Source organism: Chelonoidis abingdonii, chromosome 7, assembly GCF_003597395.2.
Source record: "Chelonoidis abingdonii isolate Lonesome George chromosome 7, CheloAbing_2.0, whole genome shotgun sequence".
NCBI classification, from domain to species: domain Eukaryota; kingdom Metazoa; phylum Chordata; order Testudines; family Testudinidae; genus Chelonoidis; species Chelonoidis abingdonii.
Window position 1 is genome coordinate 43,420,451 of NC_133775.1, and position 21,096 is coordinate 43,441,546.

The following is a 21,096-nucleotide window of genomic DNA, read 5'->3' on the forward strand; positions in this document are numbered from 1 at the left end:
CCTGTGTATCAGTGCACTGGTCAGTGTTGTCCTGGAAGTATTCTTTGAGTTGGAGACAGCGAAAATAGGCTTCCAGATCGCCACAGAGCTGTATCATGCTGGTGGGGGTGGCAGGGCAGAAAGAGAGTCCCCAAGCTAGGACAGACTTTTCTTCTGGGCTGAGTGTGTAGTTGGATAGAATCAGTAGTTATTAATCAATCAAGGCATATTTGTTTTGTATATCCTTTGCATCTAGGCTCTGTACAAACATAACAAATGACAGTTGCTCCTCAAAGAGATCACAGTATAAAAGAAATCATACTTTCAGGCATTTGCTTTTCTTTTCTAAAACAATGTTTTTGTTTGTTTTTTTTCTTCATAGGTTACTCTTGGGATGGTAGAATAAAGGAAAAATGCCTACCTATGTATTTAAAAGTATGCAATATGTTTTTTGCATATTTTTGTTTGTATATATCCGTCTGATCCTGCACGTTACCTAAGTGTTAGCTTAACATTGTGCTCATGAAGAGTCTTGTTGAATTCAGTAGGAAGTGTTCTCTAACATAAAGTTATGAATGTGGCTAAATGTTTGCAGGATCAGGATAATCATTTGGACTGATTATATGGATCTGTAAATTTTGAAACTAATTAGTTCAAGTGAAAATTACAGCTTCAAGTTTTGCACTACTTTTTGTAAAATAGAGCAAAGGACTGGTCACAAAAATGATACTTCCGGAGACTTACCTAACAAAATATTACATCTTGTGCTTTTTGACATCTCAATAAATGTAACTGTTACTGAATAAATAGTTATGTATTTCTTCTTGTATGTCTTTAAACTGACGTGTGTGTTTTTTTTTAACAGAGCTAAAATTATCAATATTTGATGATTGTAGGAAGGAAGGAGAATGGAAGGTAAAGTTCATCTTGCTTTTTGTAACACATTAGAATTACTAAAAGCAATAGTCTGTTTCATTAAGTACGCTGACTCTATTTCTTTGCTTGCCTGAGATTTCTTCACAACACTTTCATTAAATGACCTGCAGTAGATGGACAAATGGATTTGTCTTCTGGTTTCCTAGTGATGTAGAAAGAAGTCCTGAAAGGTGATTCTGTTGGTTTTTAAACTTTTAGAAAATCAGGTCTTGTCTTACCATATTTTCATGAAAGACACAACAGCCTCACTCATTTCTCTGTAACTTTCCATTGATTGCTTTCCAGTGGTGGGAATACTGCGTTGGCCTGATATGGTATACTTATGCTGCAGTTAAAAACCCGCAGCTGGCCTCTGCCAACTGACTTGGGCTCAAGGTAAAGGGATGTTTAATTACGATGCAGAAATTCGGGCTTGGACTGCAGCCCGAGCTCTGAGACCTTCCCACCTTGCAGAGTCCTAGAGCCTGGGCTCCAGACGGAGCCCGAACATCTGCACCACATTTAAACAACTCCTTAGCCCAAGCCCCATGAGTCTAAGTCAGCTGGCCCAGGCCAGCTGCTATTCTTTTAATTGCAATGTAGACATATACGCAACAGACTTGAAGAGTATCTGTTTTGAGCAGAGTTCGACAATATGGTGTTTTATTTAGAAGTTGAGGCTTTTTTTTTTAAATCAGAAAAACATCAGGGTTATTACACAGACAATAAAAATACTCCCATTGTGGTGATGCAGCTGTTCTTGCCATGAACAAAAAGATCGGTAGAATAAAATTTGCTCAGGGGTATCTGGAGAAGAAGCTTAAAATAATTTAGGATAAACTGATCTGAAGAGGAAGGTTTTTCACTAAACCAAATACAATGAAGACAGCCACTGGAGGCTTCAGGGAGATCTTCTGATATAGCAAATTCTGCAAATAGCTCTCTGACCCACAAAGTTCTCAACCCAAGCAAGATGAGTTTGGAATGTTGAGTAAGGCAGGCTAGGCTGATCTCAGTTGTCATGGAAAACCTAGGATGAGAAATGGTTAGAGCAGGGATCGGCAACCTTTCAGAAGTGGGGTGCCGAGTCTTCATTTAATCACTCTAATTCCAGGGTTCTCAAACTGGGAGTCAGGACCCCTGAGGGGGTCGCGAGGTTATTACATGGTGGGTTGCGAGCTGTCAGTCTCCATCCCAAACCCCACTTTGCCTGCAACATTTACAGTGGTGTTAAATTAAAAACACTTGTTTATATATTTATAAGGGGGGAGGGTCGTACTCGGAGGCTTGCTATGTGAAAGGGGTCCCAGGACAATAGTTTGAGAAGCACTCCTCTAATTTAGGGTTTTGCGTGCCAATAATACATTTTAACATTTTTAAAAGGTCTCTCTTTCTATAAGTCCATAATATATAACTAAACTATTGTTGTATGTCAGGTAAATAAGATATTTAAAATGTTTAAGAAGCTACATTTAAAACTAAGTAAAAATGCAGAGCCCCTTGGACCAGTAGCCAGGATCTGGGCAATGAGTGCCATTGAAAATCGGCTTGCATGCCACCTTTGGGATGTGTGCCATAGGTTGCTGGGTTAGAGTATTTTAGGCACAAATTGGGAGCTCAGTGGCCTACTGTTCTTATTTTTTTTACTGTGTGTGTGTATTATGTTGTTTTTTATATTTATATTTATATTTATATTTATATTTATATTTATATATATATATATATATATATGTTGCTTTCCAAAATCCATGTTACTTGTAACCCCTTCAAATAAAAATAGCAACCTTGCAGTAATAAACTGAGCAATTGGGGAAAATAAATTGGTAAGAAAATAATTTCAGTTTCAAGCTTCCACAGCTGCTTATCAAAGAAAGAGAATTAAGAACATAAAATATACCTTCTTATAGTAACTGTAGCTGATTCTGAATTATTTGCCTAAATGCTGCTTCATTTGTTTTTATATTTAGATAATTATTTTAGACGACTTCACCACTAAACTACTGTCGTCATGTGGCAAAATGACTGATTTACTGGCAGAAGGCATCACTGGTAAGTGTAAAATAGTTGTTAAAGGTGCCTTTTTTTATATCTGGGGCAGATGAAAATGTTGGGCTAATAAATAAATAAGGCTTTTTCAGTCATGGGTATTTTTAGTAAAAGTGATGGACAGGTCATGGGCAGTAAACAAATTCACTGCGCTAATAAGCAATAGTCACATAAACAGCACTCTATACCGGAAACCTACTGACTGCTATACTTACCTACATGCCTCCAGACAACATCACATCATCTATTGTCTACAGCCAAGCTCTAAGATACATGCGCATTTGCTCTGATCCCTCAGACAGAGACAAACACCTACAGGATCTCTATCAAGCATTCTTAAAACTACAGTACCCACCTGCTGAAGTGAAGAAACAGATTGACAGAGCTAGAAGGGTACCCAGAAGTCACCTACTACAAGACAGGCCCAACGAAGGAAGTAACAGAACGCCGCTAGCCGTCATGTACAACCCCCAACTAAAACCTCTCCAGCACATCATCAGGGATCTGCATTCTATCCTGACAGACCTTAGGGGACAGGTCGGGCCTCACTTACAGACAGCCCCCCAACCTGAAGTAAATACTCACCAGCAATCGGAAAACAAAAACACCAGCCCAGGAACCAAAGCCTGTAACAAACCCCGGTGCCAACTCTGTCCACATACCTATTCAAGGGACACCATCATAGGACCTAACCACATCAGGCACACCATCAGGGACTTTCAGAGGCCTTGGGTGGCAGGCCAGTCCTCGCCCACAGACAACCTGCCAACCTGAAGCATATTCTTGCCAGTAATTGCACACCACACTGTAGTAACTCTAGCTCAGTAACTCTAGCTCAGGAACCAATCCATGCAACAAACCCGAATCCCAACTCTGCCCACATATCTACACCAGCGACACCATCACAGGACCTAACCAGATCAGCCACACCATCACTGGTTCATTCACCTGCACGTCCACCAATGTAAGATAATGCCTGCAATGCCCCTGCTATGTACGTCGGCCAAAGAGGACAGTCTCTACGGAAAAGGATAAATGAACACAAATGAAGATATTAGGAATGGCAATATACAAAAAACCGTTAGGAGAGCACTTCAACCTCCTTGGCCACACATAGCAGACCTTAAGGTGGCCATCCTGCAGCAAAAAAACTTCAGGACCAGACTTCAAAGAGACAACTGCTGAGCTAGTTCATCTGCAAATTTGACACCATCAGCTCAGGATTAAACAAAGACTGTGAAGGCTTGCCAACTCAGAACCAGTTTTCCCCCTTGGTTCCACACCTCAACTGCTAGAAGGGGGCCTCATCCTCCCTGATGAGCTAACTTCAATTATCTCCAGTCTGCTCTTGCTGCTACGAGTATATACCTGCCCCTGGAAATTTCCACTACATGCACCGACAAGTGGTGATTCACCCATGAAAGCTAGCGTCCCAAAGCTGGTATGTCTAAAGGTGCCACAGGACCTTGCTGCTTTACAGATCCAGACTAACATGGCTACTCCTGATACTCATCAGGACTCGTCATCTGCTGTACGTCTGCGGATGTGAGAATGCCATCGTGGCCAGCAAAGCCCCTCTGCTATTTGTGGCCCAACTGGATAGTCTCTATGCAAAAGGAGTAAATGGACACAAATCTGACACAGGAATCATAACATTCAAAAACAGAGGAGAAACTTCAGTCTTCCTGGTCACTCAGTAACAGACCACAAAGTGGCAATTCTGGTGACCAAAAAAAATTCAAAAACAGACCCAACTATGAAACTGTAGAACTGGAATTAATTTGCCAAACTGGACACATCGAGATTAGGCCTGATAATAGACTGGATGAGTTGTAGTCATTACAAAACCTAAACCTAATTTCCCGCATACTAATTTCCCCCTACTGTTACAACACCTTCTTGTCAACTATCTGAAATGGGCCACTCCATAACCACTAAAAGTTATTCTCTTCCTTGATATGCACTGTCAATTGAGTTGTCTTGTTAAGCTGACCCTACACTTGAAAAGATGTGATTGCCTACCATGTATTTATACCTGCTCCTGTATTTTCCACTCCATGCATCGATGAAGTGGCTCTAGCCCACAAACTTATGCCCAAAATTTGTTCGTTTCTAAGGTGTCACAAGGAACTCCGTTTTTGTTTTAGGTTTTTTTTGTTGTGGTGGGTGGGTTGTGTGTGGTTTTGTGACCGTCCATGACGTTACTAAAAATAACCATGACAAAAACGTGGGAGTGGTCGTGGGTGTTCTGAGGTGGGGGGACAAGGTGCTGCAGGTTGGGGAGAGGTGGCTCGAGGAGGGGCTGGGCAGCATGGCCCGAGATCCTGCTGGTGCAGGCCTGGAGCTCCACAGGGGTAGTGTTGGTGGGGCTGGCAGGGGCTCCCTATTCAGCATTGCGTCCCTGAAGCTCCAAGGCAGCTGAGGGGTCAAGGTGAGTGCGCAGACGCTCCTGCCACAAGTGCTGGCTGCCACAGTTCCTTGGCCACAGTCCTGGCCAATGGGAGGGAGCGCAGAGGGTGGGTCGTGAGTGGAAGTAGCAAAATGGCACAATACTGCCCTCCCACCCCTTTGCTGCTTAGGCGCGCAGGGCTGTGGAAGGCTGGGAAGCCCTCCCCCCACACGCAGGTAAGCATGCCCCCCCCCCCCCCCCCAACCCCAGCCAACCCACACGTCCAGACTGCTGCCCTGAGCCAGGACCAGCGGCTGCAGAAGTCACAACGGTCACAGAAAATCACGGAATCTGTGACCTCCGGGCAGACTAGCAGCCTTAATAATAAATGTATGCACTGTAGGATTATTACTATTATAAATGAGAGAGGTCATGAAACTGTTTTTCTTTTCTTGTTTAATATTCCATGGTTTGTTAATTGCAAGGCTGAAAAACTGCATTTAATGCTGCTCTCTTGAAAGAACCTTGCAGAACTGGTGCTGCAAAGTGGCATGTAGGCAGATATAATATTTATAAAATCCAGAAACATGTCTGCCATAGCTGACTGGCTATTTACTCTTGAAACTTTATGCTGTCAGTTGAGAGATGTGCCTTTTCCCTGTCTGCTCTCCTTAAAATCTGGTATTTTTGTTCAAATTTGAAGGTCCAGTGTAGAAAGACTTGCTTGAAAGAACTTTACAGTTGGCTGATAGTTAACTTTTCTTCACTTGGAGACTTTTTGCTTTTGGGCAAAGTGGTGTTCTTCAGTGTTTTTCATGCTATAAGTGATTTAGATGATCCCCTGTACTTTCAGGGAAGCAGCAAATCAAATATGTGGTCAGACACAAGACTAACTTCTTGAGAATGTCTGTCTTTTCAATTGTTAGCTCAGTGAAAATACATGTTTAGTGTAGAGTTTTGGACAAGAAAAACAAAGGGTTAGACTATATATGAACAGGATATAGCATTCTCAGTGTTCTCATCACTTATAAATCAATGGAATGCCCTCATCCTATATCCAGTCTCAAGAAAACAGAAATAGGAGAGGTCCAGAGAAGGGAAACAAAAATTGCTGAAGGCATGAAGAAACTTTTCTATGGAAAAGACTGAATCTGAATCCATTGTTTAAGTCATGGAAAAGGCTCTGCCATCCCTGTCCATTGTGCCACTAGAGAAGAACCTCAGAGTTACGAACACCAGAGTTATGAACTGACTGATCAACTACACACCTCATTTGGAACCAGAAATATGCAACCAGACAGCAGCAACCCCACAAAACACCCCAGCAAGGATATTACTGTGTTAAATGTAAACTACTTAAAAAAAGTGTTTGTTTATATTATATATTATTTTAAAAAAAGGAAACTCTTTCTGTGCTTGTTTCATTTAAATTAAGGTGGCTAAAAGCAGCGTTTTTCTTCTGGATAGTAAAGTTTCAAAGCTGTATTAAATCAATATTCAGTTGTAAAGTTTTGAAAGAACAGCCATAGTGTTTTATTCAGAGTTACAAAAATTTCAGTTATGGAACAACTTTCATTCCTGAGATTTTTGTAACTCTAAGGTTCTACTGTACTCAGAATACTTTGTAGTTCTATAACTTTTGTACAAAGATGGATGGTGGTTGTTCCATTGCTCAACCTCCTTCCTGGAGGACCAGGAGGCTGCTTTTAGTCTGATCCCTATCCTTTGACCTGTCCAGTTTGTGTGGCCCTATCGGGGAGTTAAAACTACTGAGAGCATAGCTGTCAGGGTCACTGGAACACAAGCCTTCACTCTACATCAAGGTGCAGTCTCCAGGGAAAGATGGAAAGACTAAGAACTGTAAGTTCAGAGTGGAGAGAAGAGGGGACATGATAGCTGTGAATAAAATAATGAATGATAAAGAACAAGAGGACATCCAATGAAACTAAAAGGTAACATTTAAAAGTCCTAAAAGGAAATCCTTCTATGCATTTCAGAATTAACCTATGGAACTGTCAAGACTGATTTCCCCATTCTAGCACTTTGAGTGCAGAAGGTGGGGGCCCACAAGGCCTCTAAAAATTAATACTTGCCACTTTAGGCTTGTATTTAAACTCCCAAGGTTACAGCTTTTCTCTGACTTTGGATTGATAGATGCTGCCACCACTCAAGTGCAAAACCGCTTTGGGAACCCAGGAGGGCCCGCTTGGGAATTCCTTCCTGTGGGGTACCCTCAAGTCCTTTCATCCCTCCTCCCCCAGGAAGAGCTGAGAAAAGGGGGAGAGGAAATCATCTCTTGGCACCAGCTAATTAAACATGTGCACAAACCTCTTAAGATGCACAAATCCAATTACCTTTGTGTAAAAAAAGGTAAATTTTATTAATAAAAAAAGAAAGTACATCTGGGAACTTAGTTTTTCTGCTAAATTTAAAAAAAACTACAAGAATTAAGCATCAAGAATAGCTCTCTTGAGGTCCAGCTTAAAGGTTACAAGGAAAACAAAAGCACCTGGGGTTAGCACAGAGGAATCCACAAGCCATAAAGAAATAAATGGATAAACCTAATCACATCTTCCTAGACATTTCCTGATCTACTTATGTATCTGGGGTTAGATGAATAGTTTCTGGGTATGATACTGATGATTTTTTTCATACCTGGCCCAAACTTTTCACAGCATAACTGCTCCCTGTCTGCCTCTCCCCGACAACAACAGACAGACAGACAAAAAGGAGTCTTTGTTCAATTTTAAAACGTTCTAGCCTTCCCATTGGCTCTTTTGGCCAGGTGTCCACTCACTTCCTTTTACCTATGCAACAGTGAGACTTTTTAACCCTTTACAGGTAAAGTAGTTAGAGAACAGCTACTAAGAGGGATTTTATAGCTACTAGCTGGCTGGGCATCCATAAAAGGGAGCTGTTCCACCCCCCTTCATTTATCACAGGAACTCATTTTCACATTGTCAGATTCTAAGAGCTTTCCAGAATAAAAAAGATTAAAAATGGATAATGAAAATATGCTTGGTTACATTAGCTAGAATAAAAAATGAAGGCTATAACTCCTCATTCTTCAGGGAGTCGCTTTCTGCAAGTGTTTAAGGGGAAAGTACCCTGATGGGCAGTTCAGTATTTGTCCACTGTGGAGTTTCTTGCACCTTCCTCTTAAGCATTTGGCATTGACCTCTGTCAGAAGCAGAATATCTGAGATTTCATTTGATAATGTAATTCCTATATGATATATTTGAGACTAGATTTACCTATATTCTTGAAGATGAAACTGCAATCATAAACCTTATAGCCTATAAAAACCATTTATTAAAGGGAACACTTACATTTTCCTTAGCTCAGGTGTCTTAAAGTTCAAAAAGTAAGTAGTATTTCTTGCTATAAAACTGATTTGAAGTGTGTTTAAAGTTAGCATTTCTGTGATGCCTAAATCATCATGGTGAAAAGTAACATTTTGAAATTGGTAGTGAATATATTCAATTTTATGAAAGCAGTTTTCTCTAATAGATTTTTTTTTTTTAAATCAGTATTTTATGGTGAGACAGTATTTAGGATGGCTACTTCACAATTCTTGCTCGCATGAGTATCAGTGGAGCTTCTTAAAGTAAGGAAGAGATTGTATGATTGGACCCTTAGTGTGTAAATTTAAACATTTGATATTAAATTTGTCTTTCTTTAAGACTGATTATTTGCTCTGATACTGGCTTTCCATATGTTCAGTATATCACATGCCACTTCAGAAAGAGCAGTAAGCTCAAATCTCAACTGTAATTCACTTTTCAAGTGTATTTTACTCATAGTAAATTGCTTTGCTGTTTCCATCTGAAAATTTTTCAGAACAAATGGGTATAACTTTTTCTTAACCACCAAGCGAAGTACTGGTTCAAGTGCCAGACTGACAGTTCTGGAAACAGAAGTTCTCTGTTAATTTACAAAAGGTGTGGCCTGATGGGAAGCAAGGCAAGTTTTCCTGCTTTTTCCCACCAATGCATTGCAGCCCTATCTCAGGAAATCCTCTATGTAATATCTGTAGTGTAATGAGTAAGCTAAACAGAGAAGCTGTTGGAAGGACGTGTTACATGAAGTAGTTGGGTTTTTAAAAAATGAGCAACTTGTGCATGCAGTTGCATGTCCAGTAAGTTAATTGCACAAGAAATGGCCAAAGGACAGAAAAGGCTAGAGTCTTAAAGGTCTTCTGTGTTGCTTTCTTTTTTCCCTTCTGATGCTGAATATAAGCATAATTTTGCCAAGGTTGTGATCCTGTAAGCTGCTGTTTGCATGTTGGCCCCATGTCTGGTGATCCATTGATTTTACTGGGGCTCTATGTAAGGGCAGAGGTCTATCTGTGTAGAACAACTTGCAAGATTGGGACCTAAAGGTTTAGTTAGTACATAACTCTGTTCTACTCTGTCTTTGTGTTAACCTCCAATGTGAAAAATGAGGATTCTTTCTAGGTAAGGTAGCATCCGGCCCCTGATTTTTTTATTTTTTTTTTAATTTTTTTTAGGCCCCACCCACAGACCTTACTTAGTCAATTAAAAGTGTAATTCAGCTCTCTCCATAGAATGAGTTGTACACCCATTTTAGCTTACGGAAATACTAATGTAAAATACAATCAGTGGTCAAATGGAGCATTATTAGAAGATACAATGTTTAGTTTTCTTTTTTTGTTTAAAAACCTTGGTGTTCGATGTAGTTTTCCAAACTTAATTAACAAAGATATATTGAGTATTGCATTTTGAAATGAGTAAATTTATATATTTTTAGCTGTGGAGAATGTTTATAAAAACCGTGAGCCTGTCCCTCACATGAAGGCAATCTATTTCATCACTCCAACCCAGAAGGTTAGTATTTTTAAGGGAAAAACTTTTATTTAGTTTCTCTCTTTTTTTTTTTTTTTTGTAGTACAGAAAGCTTGAAGCACTAAACCATCCTAACATTACATAGTGAGCTATTACAAAGCTGCCATTCAAAATAATGGCTGTAGAAAAGAGTTGGCTCTACTGGTATTAACAGAAATGTTCAGAAGAGACTGAATCTCCAATTATTAAATCATTTTCAATCTATAACAATATAACATAAGATTTTCCTTCTCCTCTCTGTTTTCTTTACTTCCTTAAAGCAATCTTTTGTACAACTTCTATAGATGAGAATATTACTGATCTTCTTTCATAGTTTTGTCATCCTTGGGCTGGACATATATAAATATTATAGTTCAGTGTTTACATTCCCATGTGACTGACTACAGTATTTCTGATTTCATACTGATCAATAATACAAACTGTTCAAAATTATAGCCCAAGAAAAGTTTGTTCTAAGGGCAGGCAAAATAGACACGAATGACAGTTATTTTCTTTATAGTAAATTACAATTTAGCATTTTTATCTTAAGTCTATAGATGGTCTTATAAATGACTTTGTAAGTAAATCATCCAGCAAGTACAAAGCAGCATATGTCTACTTCACTGACTGTAAGTAATTTTTTTGTTGAGTTTGATAATGATAAATGTTTAAAAGTGGTTGTCAGTCTTATCTTTCTACTAACATATTCTAACTTTCTAGTTGGTGCATATTTTAAATATTAACTACTACACTAAGATGTGAGGGGAGTTCTGAGACTCAGCTTGTTTACTAGAGTTGAGAATTTAAATTGAGTTGTTTTAAAACAACAACAACCCATAATTCTGTCTTTGCCTGTTAATTATGCTGTAAGGCATTGTAGCCAGAAATGGAAAGCCACAGGATGTGGAATTCGAGTTTCTGTCCAGTGTGGCACTGTGGCTTCTTCTTTCCCAGAATAAATGACATTTGCATTTTATGCTTTAGTTTTCAATGTTACATGTTTTGGTTTTATTTTTATAACATGCTAACTCTATTGGTGTGCTATAGAATGTAAAGGAAGAAGCTTTTGAGCAAAATTATGAAGTACACAAACATATAATCCTGTGTATAAATAACACCAAAAAAATGACTCTTAGGATGAGAGTTTGCTGTGCTGCAAGGACAGTGGTTTGAAGTTTGATTATAGTTCACTTATTCACTATGAACTCAGTTTTGAGCTGGCCTCCACATGCTTGTAGGGGAGTAAGGAAGAGTAAAGTGCCCTCTTAATTCCTCTGCATAGTCTTCTTGCATCATAAATTGCACACAAAGGAAAGAACATAGGTACTCTCTCAATCTGTGCACGTGTGGGAACTAAGGCTGCACCCCCTCCATTATCAGTCAGCACAGCTGACACAGTGTGGAGAAGGAAATAAGCTGTGCTAGGAAAAGGACACCCATACTCTGGGTGTCCCTAACCTCTGACTGCCAGAAGCTGGGACTAGATGACAGGGATGGATCACTTGCTAATTGCCCTGTTTTGTTCGTTCCCTCTGAAGCATGTGGCAGACCCAGTATGGCTGTTCCTATGTCCTTACATTCTAGTTTAACTTACTTCCCCCACGGGAAGCAGACACAGAATTTTGGCTGCATCAGTTTGGTCCCTGGTCTACTCCTTGGAGCTGTGCAGCTATACGCTTCCCCTTACTCAGGCCAGATTATAAGATGCCTGTCTGTTTCTTAAACGCAAATCGACTACTTAGACTACCCTTCCCCCGCACCACACAACTACATTCTGCTGTTTGACTTAGGATTTGTGGTGTCACTGTTCTGTCTTGTGTGTGTTTCTATTATGCTGTTGTGGTAGAGCAGGGGTCGGCAACCTACGGTATGCGAGCCGATTTTTTTTTTTTTGACATGCTGCTACCTGCTGGGGTCCCGGCCCCACTCAGCCCCCCCGCCCACCACTCTCTTCTGCGGGGGCAAGAGACAGAAGCTTGGTCCTGCCAGCAGCCAAGCTCCCTCCTCCCCCGCTTCTTACTCCAGTGTGCTGCCTTCCTGCACCGCTGCCTCCTCTCCTTCCCTGCGCCAATCAGCTGATCGCCCTTGCGAGGGGGAGGAGGAGTGGAGCTGCCGCGCGCTTGCTGCTCCAGGAGGAGGGGAAGAAGAGGTGGGGACGGATGGGGCCCTGAGGAAAGGGGTGGAATCAGACATATCCCCTCCAGCCCCCTGCTGTGAGCCATTCATGGCGTGCGCACACACACCCCTCTGCCCTGACTTCTGCACCCCCACACATACATACCTAGCCATCCTACACCCTGACTCCTGCACGCCCTCACACACCTCCAGCCCCCGTTCTGACTCCTGCACGCCCCATGCCCTGACTGTTGCATCCCCCCACCCCCACTCTGAGCACTAAACAGGAGCTTCTGTACGCACACCCCCCACATTCCCACCTGCACCCCTGGTCTGGGGTCCTGGCTGCCGGCCCCTTGCCAGCCGGGGTCCTGTAGGCCCCGCTCATCCCATTGCCAAACTAGGTAACGGAACCTCAGTCCAGCAGTGGGCTGAGTGGGTAGTCAGCGTGAGATCAGCATTTTAATTTTAAATTGAGCTTCTTAAACATTTTGAAAACCTTGTTTACATACAATAATTGTTTAGTTATATAACGCAGACTTAGAGAGAGACCTTCTAAAAAAGTTAAAATGTATTACCAGCACGCAAAATCTTAAGTTAAAGCGAATAAGTGAAGACTTGGCACACTACTTTGGAAAAGTTGCCAACCCCTGTGGTACAGCTTAAAACACCTTAAACTGTTAAAATGAAAAAACGAGAACAGTACAGAAACTTTCCTGTGAGATACCTATTACAGTAAATTTCCACTGTAGCCTTGTATTTTTCAGCATATTACTGGGTGAAATGTTCCCCAGAGGGCATTCCATACCCTTCGTATGTGTGCTTCATGGTAGCCCCAGTATTCCAAGGTCTGCTCCTTTCTGACTATAGTTGACAGAGTTCCTTGGGACCAGCCAGCATTTTGTAGTGAAGGTTCCAACTTTATAGCAGCAGCTTTTAGCTTCAGTATGTATTTCCCCAGTGTCCTTTACTGATTTATTTATTTTTTATTGTCAGTCTGTTGCCCAAAGCATATCTTTGTATTGCTTCATGGGCAAACTACTCTATCTCTGAACAGTTGCCAAACCAGCAGCAACAACTATTGGGGCTTCATTCTCTGCTCCTTTCAGTGCTGCTTCATGCTAGTCATCTGCGCTCTTGACATATTTGAGGCTTTGGCCCTAGCTTCTTGGTATAATATCTAGATATGCCAACAAACAGCAGGGCCTTTTTAAGTATATTTGGAGTACTTAATAGCCCCTCTTGTTACAGAAGTTCTTCATTGACGCACCATGTTCTTAGTAGTCTTAAGGTTCCATCACTTCAGTTCACTTTCTGGGGATTTACCAAGATTTGGCTCTGTTCAGTGGGTTAGCACATGGTTCATCAGTGCACTGTGGTGCTATGCTGTTCCCTTAGTTGCCACTTCTCTTGCAAGACAGAGGGAGGTAGATATAGCAGCTGCTTCAGAAGATACTCAATGCAACATGGTGGATGTGCCTATGTACTGTTCTCAGATATCCCCCTGAGCCATCAGGCCTTACCAGTGCCTTAAACCCCTTCTGATCTTGAATAAGACTTGTAGTTGGCTCACCCAGAAAACCTCAAAGGCTTTAATAAAAGTAAAGAACAGAATTTAGCTCCTGTGCTGGGCTTTAGGATTTTGCTTCAATGCTCACTTCAGTACAGGTCCAATTAGAGGTCTTACAGCTCAGCTTCTTCACTTGCATTAGTTTGTCAAGTTTATGGAAGAAAACTTCTGCCTCTTTGCTTAGTCTCTCCTCCAGAAGAAACTCACATCTGAACACCATCTCTGGTAGGGCTTGGGCACAGACAGACATCTGGTTTGGTGATATGTTTAGTGACATGGTCAATGAGAGCAGCTGCCTCTGGAACATGTACTTGCAGGTGTAAATGTTTATCAGCCTTCCTGTGGAGGTTTATCAAGCTTGAGGCCTGTTGAATGATGAAAGGAATCTCTGTGGGGAGGAAAGGGAAGTGAATCTGACAGCCCTAACAACCAATGCTATCCTTGGTTTCATTAGGTCTGTTGTACAGTCCTCTTTCTCTTACTCCATCAGGGGAACCAGGGAGAAGGAAAAGCTGATACAACTAAGACTGGGTTCAGGCATTTACTGATGAGCATTAAAAGTCAATGAGTTCTAATCTCCCTTTTCAAATGTAGCAAGAACTTTTTTTTTTTTTTTTTTTTTTTTTAAAGAAGATTCTGGGTGTCTAGTGAACCTAGACCAGGCATTCATATGGGAAGACATTTATTTGTTGGTGACTTTGGTTATCCTTTGGTGCTACAAAATTGGCTTCCTTACAATCAACACTTCTTTCATATAGAGCTGCTTTGTAGTTGAGCTATTTTTTTTTTAAATGGAAGATCTTTACAAGTCGCTGCCGCCAGGAAACTGAACAACCTCCAAGGCCTGGCGGTCTCTTGTCTGTAGGCTTTTAGTTAAAATAGGCTCTAGAACCCTTAAAATCCACTTCAGTTTTTGTATCATACAACACTCCTACAGTAGGTTCTGATGTTCCAAGAGAACCATGTCTGAATAGCTGTCTGATTGTATATCTCCCTGTTAGAGGTTGACAGACCAGCAATTTAAAGGTTTGTCCATGTATTTCATTTGAGAAAAACCCATTTTGGCTCTGTCTCAATCTGCGTCTGTTGAAGGAATTTGCTAAGCATCCATATGGTCTTATCTGCATATATTTACCAATCATTGCTTAAATTCAGCTTCTAGACAAGAATCCAAGTTTAACCTCTGTTACAGAATATATTTTTAAAAGAGGTGCAACCAAACTCTTGTATCTGCTTTATATTTTGTTTGGGGATGTGAATTGCCCATTTTGGGGGTGTAGGAGATGGCTCTCAATCTCCTTTTTGTAGTATTTAGGAGGTACCTTGCTACTCAGATGAAAGGAGAACCCTCTTGTTTTTCACTATTCAGGACATGGTACATTACTTTTATCTTCTCATTGTTTGTTCCAGTATCTCTTAAATTTGTTAGAAATCTTTCTCAGGCTTTGGTGTCCAAAAGTTGGAATCCACTGGAAAGAAAAGTGCCTGTAACTCTTCTCTGATCTGAAACCCAGTGGATTAATATCGCTTATCTTTCCCTCTGTGAGGGTTCTATAATATTTGTATCCATTAATAGTGATTGACTCTTGTTTCAGTCTCTCTTTTTTGAAAGGACCTGATCATGGAATTCTGTAAGCCATGGGCATGTTTCTGGTTTCTAAAAGTTCAAAATTTTCTAGTTGGGAGAGTTCCTGTCTGATCACATGCTGGAACCACAGACTAATATGGTAATTCTCTGAAACAAATCTGACTTTTAAAGAACAAGGTTTATAAATAAATGATGTTTTTATGTTGCAAATTTTAAATGTGAATGGATTAACTGAAAGAAATATAAAATGGCGTCATAACCTTAATCTCTTTTCCCAGTTTGCCCTGACAGTCTCTTTAATCAAATGAAGGCCTCCTGCTCAAGGGCTATAAGAAGGTGCAAAGAAATAAATGTTTCTTTCTTTCCATACGAATCTCAGGTAAACTTTAGTCTTTATATTAGCATAACTCCAGAAATTATAGTGCATTTTATAGTTCTAAGTGTTGATTTATCCACTATAAAGTCCTGGAAATGTAGCTGGTTTTTATTTTAACTGTTTTTTTTTCAGACATTGTGACAAATAGTACACAAAGCTTACCACCATTTTGGCTTATTTCCAATGTATTTGCAAGATGAAAACAAATTGCTATTGCTATCAAAGATTTATTTTCAACTGTCTTCAGTGCATGACTGGGTTCAGTTGACATGCAAAGCTTTTGTCATTCAGTGCAGCAAATGAGGTCTGGCTTGTTTTTAAGCAATGTCAAACTGCACTACTCACTATTTTGCAATATTGTTACCCTGACATGTAACTAGATAGGATTAGTTAAGACCCCAGAATCAACTACTCATTGAGAGATGGGAGTTCAGCAAGATTCTGAAAGCAAAGAAGACATGATATATTTAAGAATAGTAATATGAAGACATGGTAAGGATAATCACCAGCTAGAGTGAAAACCACCAATGAAAGAGGCTGAAAACTGTCTAATAGCAGATTTGTCACTCATGCACTTCATATCAAAAAAAAATGAGATGAAATATTACATCAATACTGGCCAAGATAGGGAAGTCCACAAGGCCAAGAACTCTTGTTCCACTGGAGGAAGTTATAGAAATGTCTGTTCTTCTCACATTACTTTTCCCTGTTTTTGATGTACCTTCCCTTTCTCTGTTATGTGCCACACTGCTAGGGTCACAAACTCTTGTACCCCAACTGGTACATGAGTGTCGGAGAGGCTCTTGCCTCCTATTGTTTTCTGTTAAGGGAGCTTCCGAACTGAAGGACTCTTTTCCCTCTCCTCACTACTTTTTATTGGATGAGTTATGAGGTTGTAGTAACAGAATGAGATTCTTCTTCCTAATGCTGACTGACACAAAGGGCTTTTATCACAAGTGTTTGTCAAAGGTTGTTTTTATTAAACTGCTTTTACCAGAAAAAGCTTTTTAGTTTTGATGAAACATCTGCACCCAAAGTCAACAGAGAGCTGTGAAAGTGTTTCGTGTTGTGGGATTTCTATCCTGGTCCTCCAGAGAACCTCTATCTGAAACTGATAAATTGATAATTGGTTTTATAAAAAGTAAGCAGAATCCATACTCCTTTTCCTTTTTAGCTTTTCTGTGCCTTAGGATCAGGGAACCCTTGAGGTCATTGTGAATCATAAACATGCAATAAAGGGCATTTTTACTTGCTTGGCTGGTAGATAAGAATCTCCTGATGACAAGAATCGGAGGGGTAGCTATGTTACTCTGTGTCCACAAAAACAGCGAGGAGTCCGGTGGCACCTTAGACTAGCAAATTTACTTGGGCATAAGTTCTTTTGTGGGTAAAAAACCCCACTTCTTCAGATGCATCTTCTCCTGATGACATTCTCCTAAGCCAGGTTTGCATGGTGATAGAATTGGGTAGAGTCAGACTTCCTCCTGGGGCAGGTTTGAATGGCCATGTTCTGCAAGAAGGAAATAAGCATTTTGCGCCTTTATCTACAGAGGGAATTCCTATTTGGAATTTGGCTACATAGCTACAGAGGTAATTTTAAGTTGTCAAGAGAGCCTGTTGATACAAGGGTTGTGTGAATCTCTGGCAGCAACTTGCTTAACTGAGGAGCAGCCAGAAGAGTGGTTTTTAAGGATCAGAAACAAGTGAAATCTTTTGCTGAAGTTTTACAAGTATATGTATATATTTTCTCTCCCCTTCCCCACCCCGACTATAACTTCTTAAATGTATGTCAAATTGTGGGCCTAAGGAGGCTTAACTGCGTCCCTTTATAATCACTTTGGCATTGCATTGCATTGCATTGTATTGCTCCATGCCAGATATTGGATGGTATTTAGTTCTGACTGCCTTAGGTTCCTCCATCTGTACAGGTAGTGAACAGGTTGAAACGTAGAGTAATGTCTGTAAAGGAGAAGAGAAAATGGAGAGTAATAGAGGAAAGGAGAGTATGAACAAGAAACAAAGATGAGCTCAAGAGGACAGCGAAAAAGAGAGATGATTTGAGATAAAAATAAAATGGTATCGTTAGGCAATGTTAGCTTAAATATGTATTTTATTGTACATGCCTTTTTTGTTACAAAGTAAGGTCCCCACCCCTGTGACTGTTCTTACACCAGATGTTCTTACTTATAAAGAAATGTACAATGCTAAGCTCTTTCATGTCTATGCTTTACTTAGGTATTTAGTCTCGATGTCCCAGATGCATTCTTCTGCTGTTACAGTCCAACTATGGAAAAGGCAAATGATAAAGATGTCGTCATGAAAGCGATGGCTGAACAAATTGTTACCTTATGTGCAACTTTAGAGGAAAACCCAGGAGTAAGATATAAAAGGTAGTGCAGAATATAGTGTTAAATATATGTTGGGTTTTCAGTGTTATGACTTCCTACTTGCAGTGCTGTTTAGAAACAGCAGTGTTCGGTCTTCTGATATGCTTCTAATGAAGACATAATAATTCATCCTTAACTATAATTAAATAAGTTGATATGAGTCCACGTATAGAGTAAGTGTGGTACCAACTGTTTTTGCTTATCTTGAGCATTTGACAACTCTTTTTGTGTATAGTCAGTCTTGGTTCTTTTGTTCCTGGTCACTTGCACTTACTGTCTCATTTGCTAGCGTGATGTCATTTTCATATACTATTATTTTGTCGGGGGTGGGGGGGCAGGGGGAAGGGAGGACTTGCATGCTTCCTGTTCCCCAGGTTCTGCATGAGTGTTTTACCAGTAACCTAGCAACAGAACTTCTGTTACTAAATTTGAGCCTGGAAGAATGTCTCCTTTTTCTGGGATCCCTGCATGGATTTGGGAAGCAACAGGAGAGGGGAAACAGCCAAGGTCTGAGATCTGTGTGTGTGTGGAGCTAAGGAGCAATCAGAGCAGAGTCGAGAGTCCCCTCCCTTTTCTGAACCCCTCTAGAGAACAGGAAGCAATTGATCCTTGGGGGTCCAAGAAAGTTCCCAACTTCCATTCTCCCAGAGCCCTTTGCGGGTCATGGGGAAGGATTTAGACAACTGCTGTTGGGGTGGGAAATAAATGTGCTCAGGCCTGCCTCTCTCTGTTTCAAGCTGCCCAGTCTCTGTAGCTGGAAAGATGATTAAAAAAATAAGCAGAAACAGAAAAAAAATCTTCTAAAAATTAAAATTTGAAAGTTTAAAAATAAAACACTTTTTTAAAGTGTACTATATGGAAACTCAATTTAAAAAATTAATTCAAGTTGTCCCTTTAGTTTTCATTCTTTTCACTGTGCCCAGTGTGGTGTAGTGAGTAGATATTCTGAGCTCTAGCATTGAATTTGAGCTTTTTATGGATGTCCATCTCACTAGTAATTTTAAATCTATTTTGGTTGTTTTTAATATTAGTTGTTCTGCTCAGAGATAATTATAGTACAAGCCCAGACCAGCTGGAATGGTGCCATTTCTTTAAATAGTATTTCATTTTCTGGTAAAATAGTTAAGCAAAAACTGCCTGCTTGCCTATTAGCTGCTTAGACCTGAAGAAGAGCTCTGTATAAGCTTGAAAGCAGAAGTTGGTCCAATAAAAGATATTACCTCATCTACCTTCTCTTTAGTAGCTACTTACCTTCTGGAGCCAGGAGGTCTGACTTTTTATGTTTGAACACATGCTTAAAGTTAAACATGTATTTAAAGTATTTTGAGTAAGGATGCTCTTCTGAATTGGGGCCTAAATGCGTTTAAAACTTCTCAAGCATCTTTTCTTTGATATTTTCTGATCAAAGGCATAATAGAAATGCAGACTATTAAATTTCTCTGCCACTTCAGCGTACAGTCTTAAAAGTTACCATTTCTTATAATATACTAAGAACAAAGTACTAAACAAATTTTGTGTTTAAATAGTAAATTTAAAAGTAGAAAAAGTTTCCTGGTTGTGTGTGTGTGTGACATTTGTATGATTACACAAATTTTCAACAAGCAGCATTCTTTTACAGTTAAATGCTTAAAGGATTTTGACAGTTAAATGATAAAACTAAAGGCTGTTTATAGCATCTAAACTAAAAATTACTATAAATCTGAATATTATATGGTGTAACACATTGTTATTTGTGATTAGCTTTGCAACTAGAATTATGAAGAGAGACACTGAAATTTTTCACTTAAGTATTTCTGCAACCAGAATTGAATAACCATCCCATTATTATTCTTTCACTCTTCTTATTGACTATTGTACATGTAGGTAAGACTTGTTATCCATTATATTAGCTATCCATTTTGGTCTTGCTTATATTTCTTTAAAAAACACCTATGTACACTTTGTTTTGAGTACAAGATAACAATTCAGGGCTTGATCATACAGAGAGATGGGCTTGATAGGAAAATAAGAAGGAAAATTTCCACATGTTTACAGGGCTTTGGAGCTGTGCTCTGGCTCTGCCTCTGCTCCAGCTCCAGGCAAAAACTTGCAGCTTCACTGCTCCGGAGCAGTTCCAGGCTCTGCTTCAAAGCCCTGCATGCTTAAGTGTGTTTTTTAGGGGTAAGCTCTTAAGCTGTTTTATGTCATGGTTGAGGGAAAGTACTGTAAATTTGCGTTATGACAATGTTGAAATGTTTTAAAATTAAGTAGGAGTTCTGAAACTACAGGTGTTTGAAGATAAGTAGGTGCATAATAGAACACTGATACTAAAAGGTCTTATAACAGAAATTTAGTAAACAATATTTGAGACATTTTCCTTTTCCCTGCAGCAAGCCATTGGATAATGCCAGCAAACTTGCAGAGCTAGTTGAAAATAAGCTTGAAAACTACTATCAAATTGATGAGAAAAGTCAAATAAAGGTAGAGTAAAAGCTGCATCTCATGTTTGCTTTATTTTTGTAAACAAAGGAAGTTATTAAAGGATGATAGAAGACAGAATGCTGTGGGTTTTTTGTTTTTTTATTAAAGATTTGGTTACTAAATATGGAAAACAGATTGTCCCTTCAGTTTCTTTTTGTGTAATTTAAAAACAGGTTGGAAGAGTGGAAGATAACTTCTGCAGTAAGTTTCTTATCCAAAGAAAACAAAATTGATGCTCTGTGTTCATGTAATAACACAAAGACATCCCACCTGGAGGAGGGTTGCCAGACCACTAAATGGATGGTGCAAATCAGAGGGAAAATGCATGATTTTGACTCCATCCTACTTTTTAGGGCACTGGGCAAAGCAGTGGATTATTTCAGGGTACAATTTTCCCACTTCAGGATTAATGGAAATCCTATTGCTG

General features: G+C 39.9%; 1 protein-coding gene across 2 annotated transcripts in view; it reads left to right on the top strand.

The window, feature by feature from the left end:
- Positions 1–21,096, top strand: part of STXBP3 (syntaxin binding protein 3) — a 55,862-nt gene that overhangs the window by 16,737 nt on the left and 18,029 nt on the right. For both annotated transcript variants that reach the window (XM_032803731.2, XM_032803732.2), the window contains exons 2-8: positions 845–894; positions 2,862–2,943; positions 10,100–10,176; positions 10,724–10,802; positions 15,725–15,825; positions 18,058–18,212; positions 20,579–20,669. In XM_032803731.2, the coding sequence (XP_032659622.1) occupies positions 845–894; positions 2,862–2,943; positions 10,100–10,176; positions 10,724–10,802; positions 15,725–15,825; positions 18,058–18,212; positions 20,579–20,669 (635 nt within the window). The remainder of the gene's footprint in view (positions 1–844; positions 895–2,861; positions 2,944–10,099; positions 10,177–10,723; positions 10,803–15,724; positions 15,826–18,057; positions 18,213–20,578; positions 20,670–21,096) is intronic.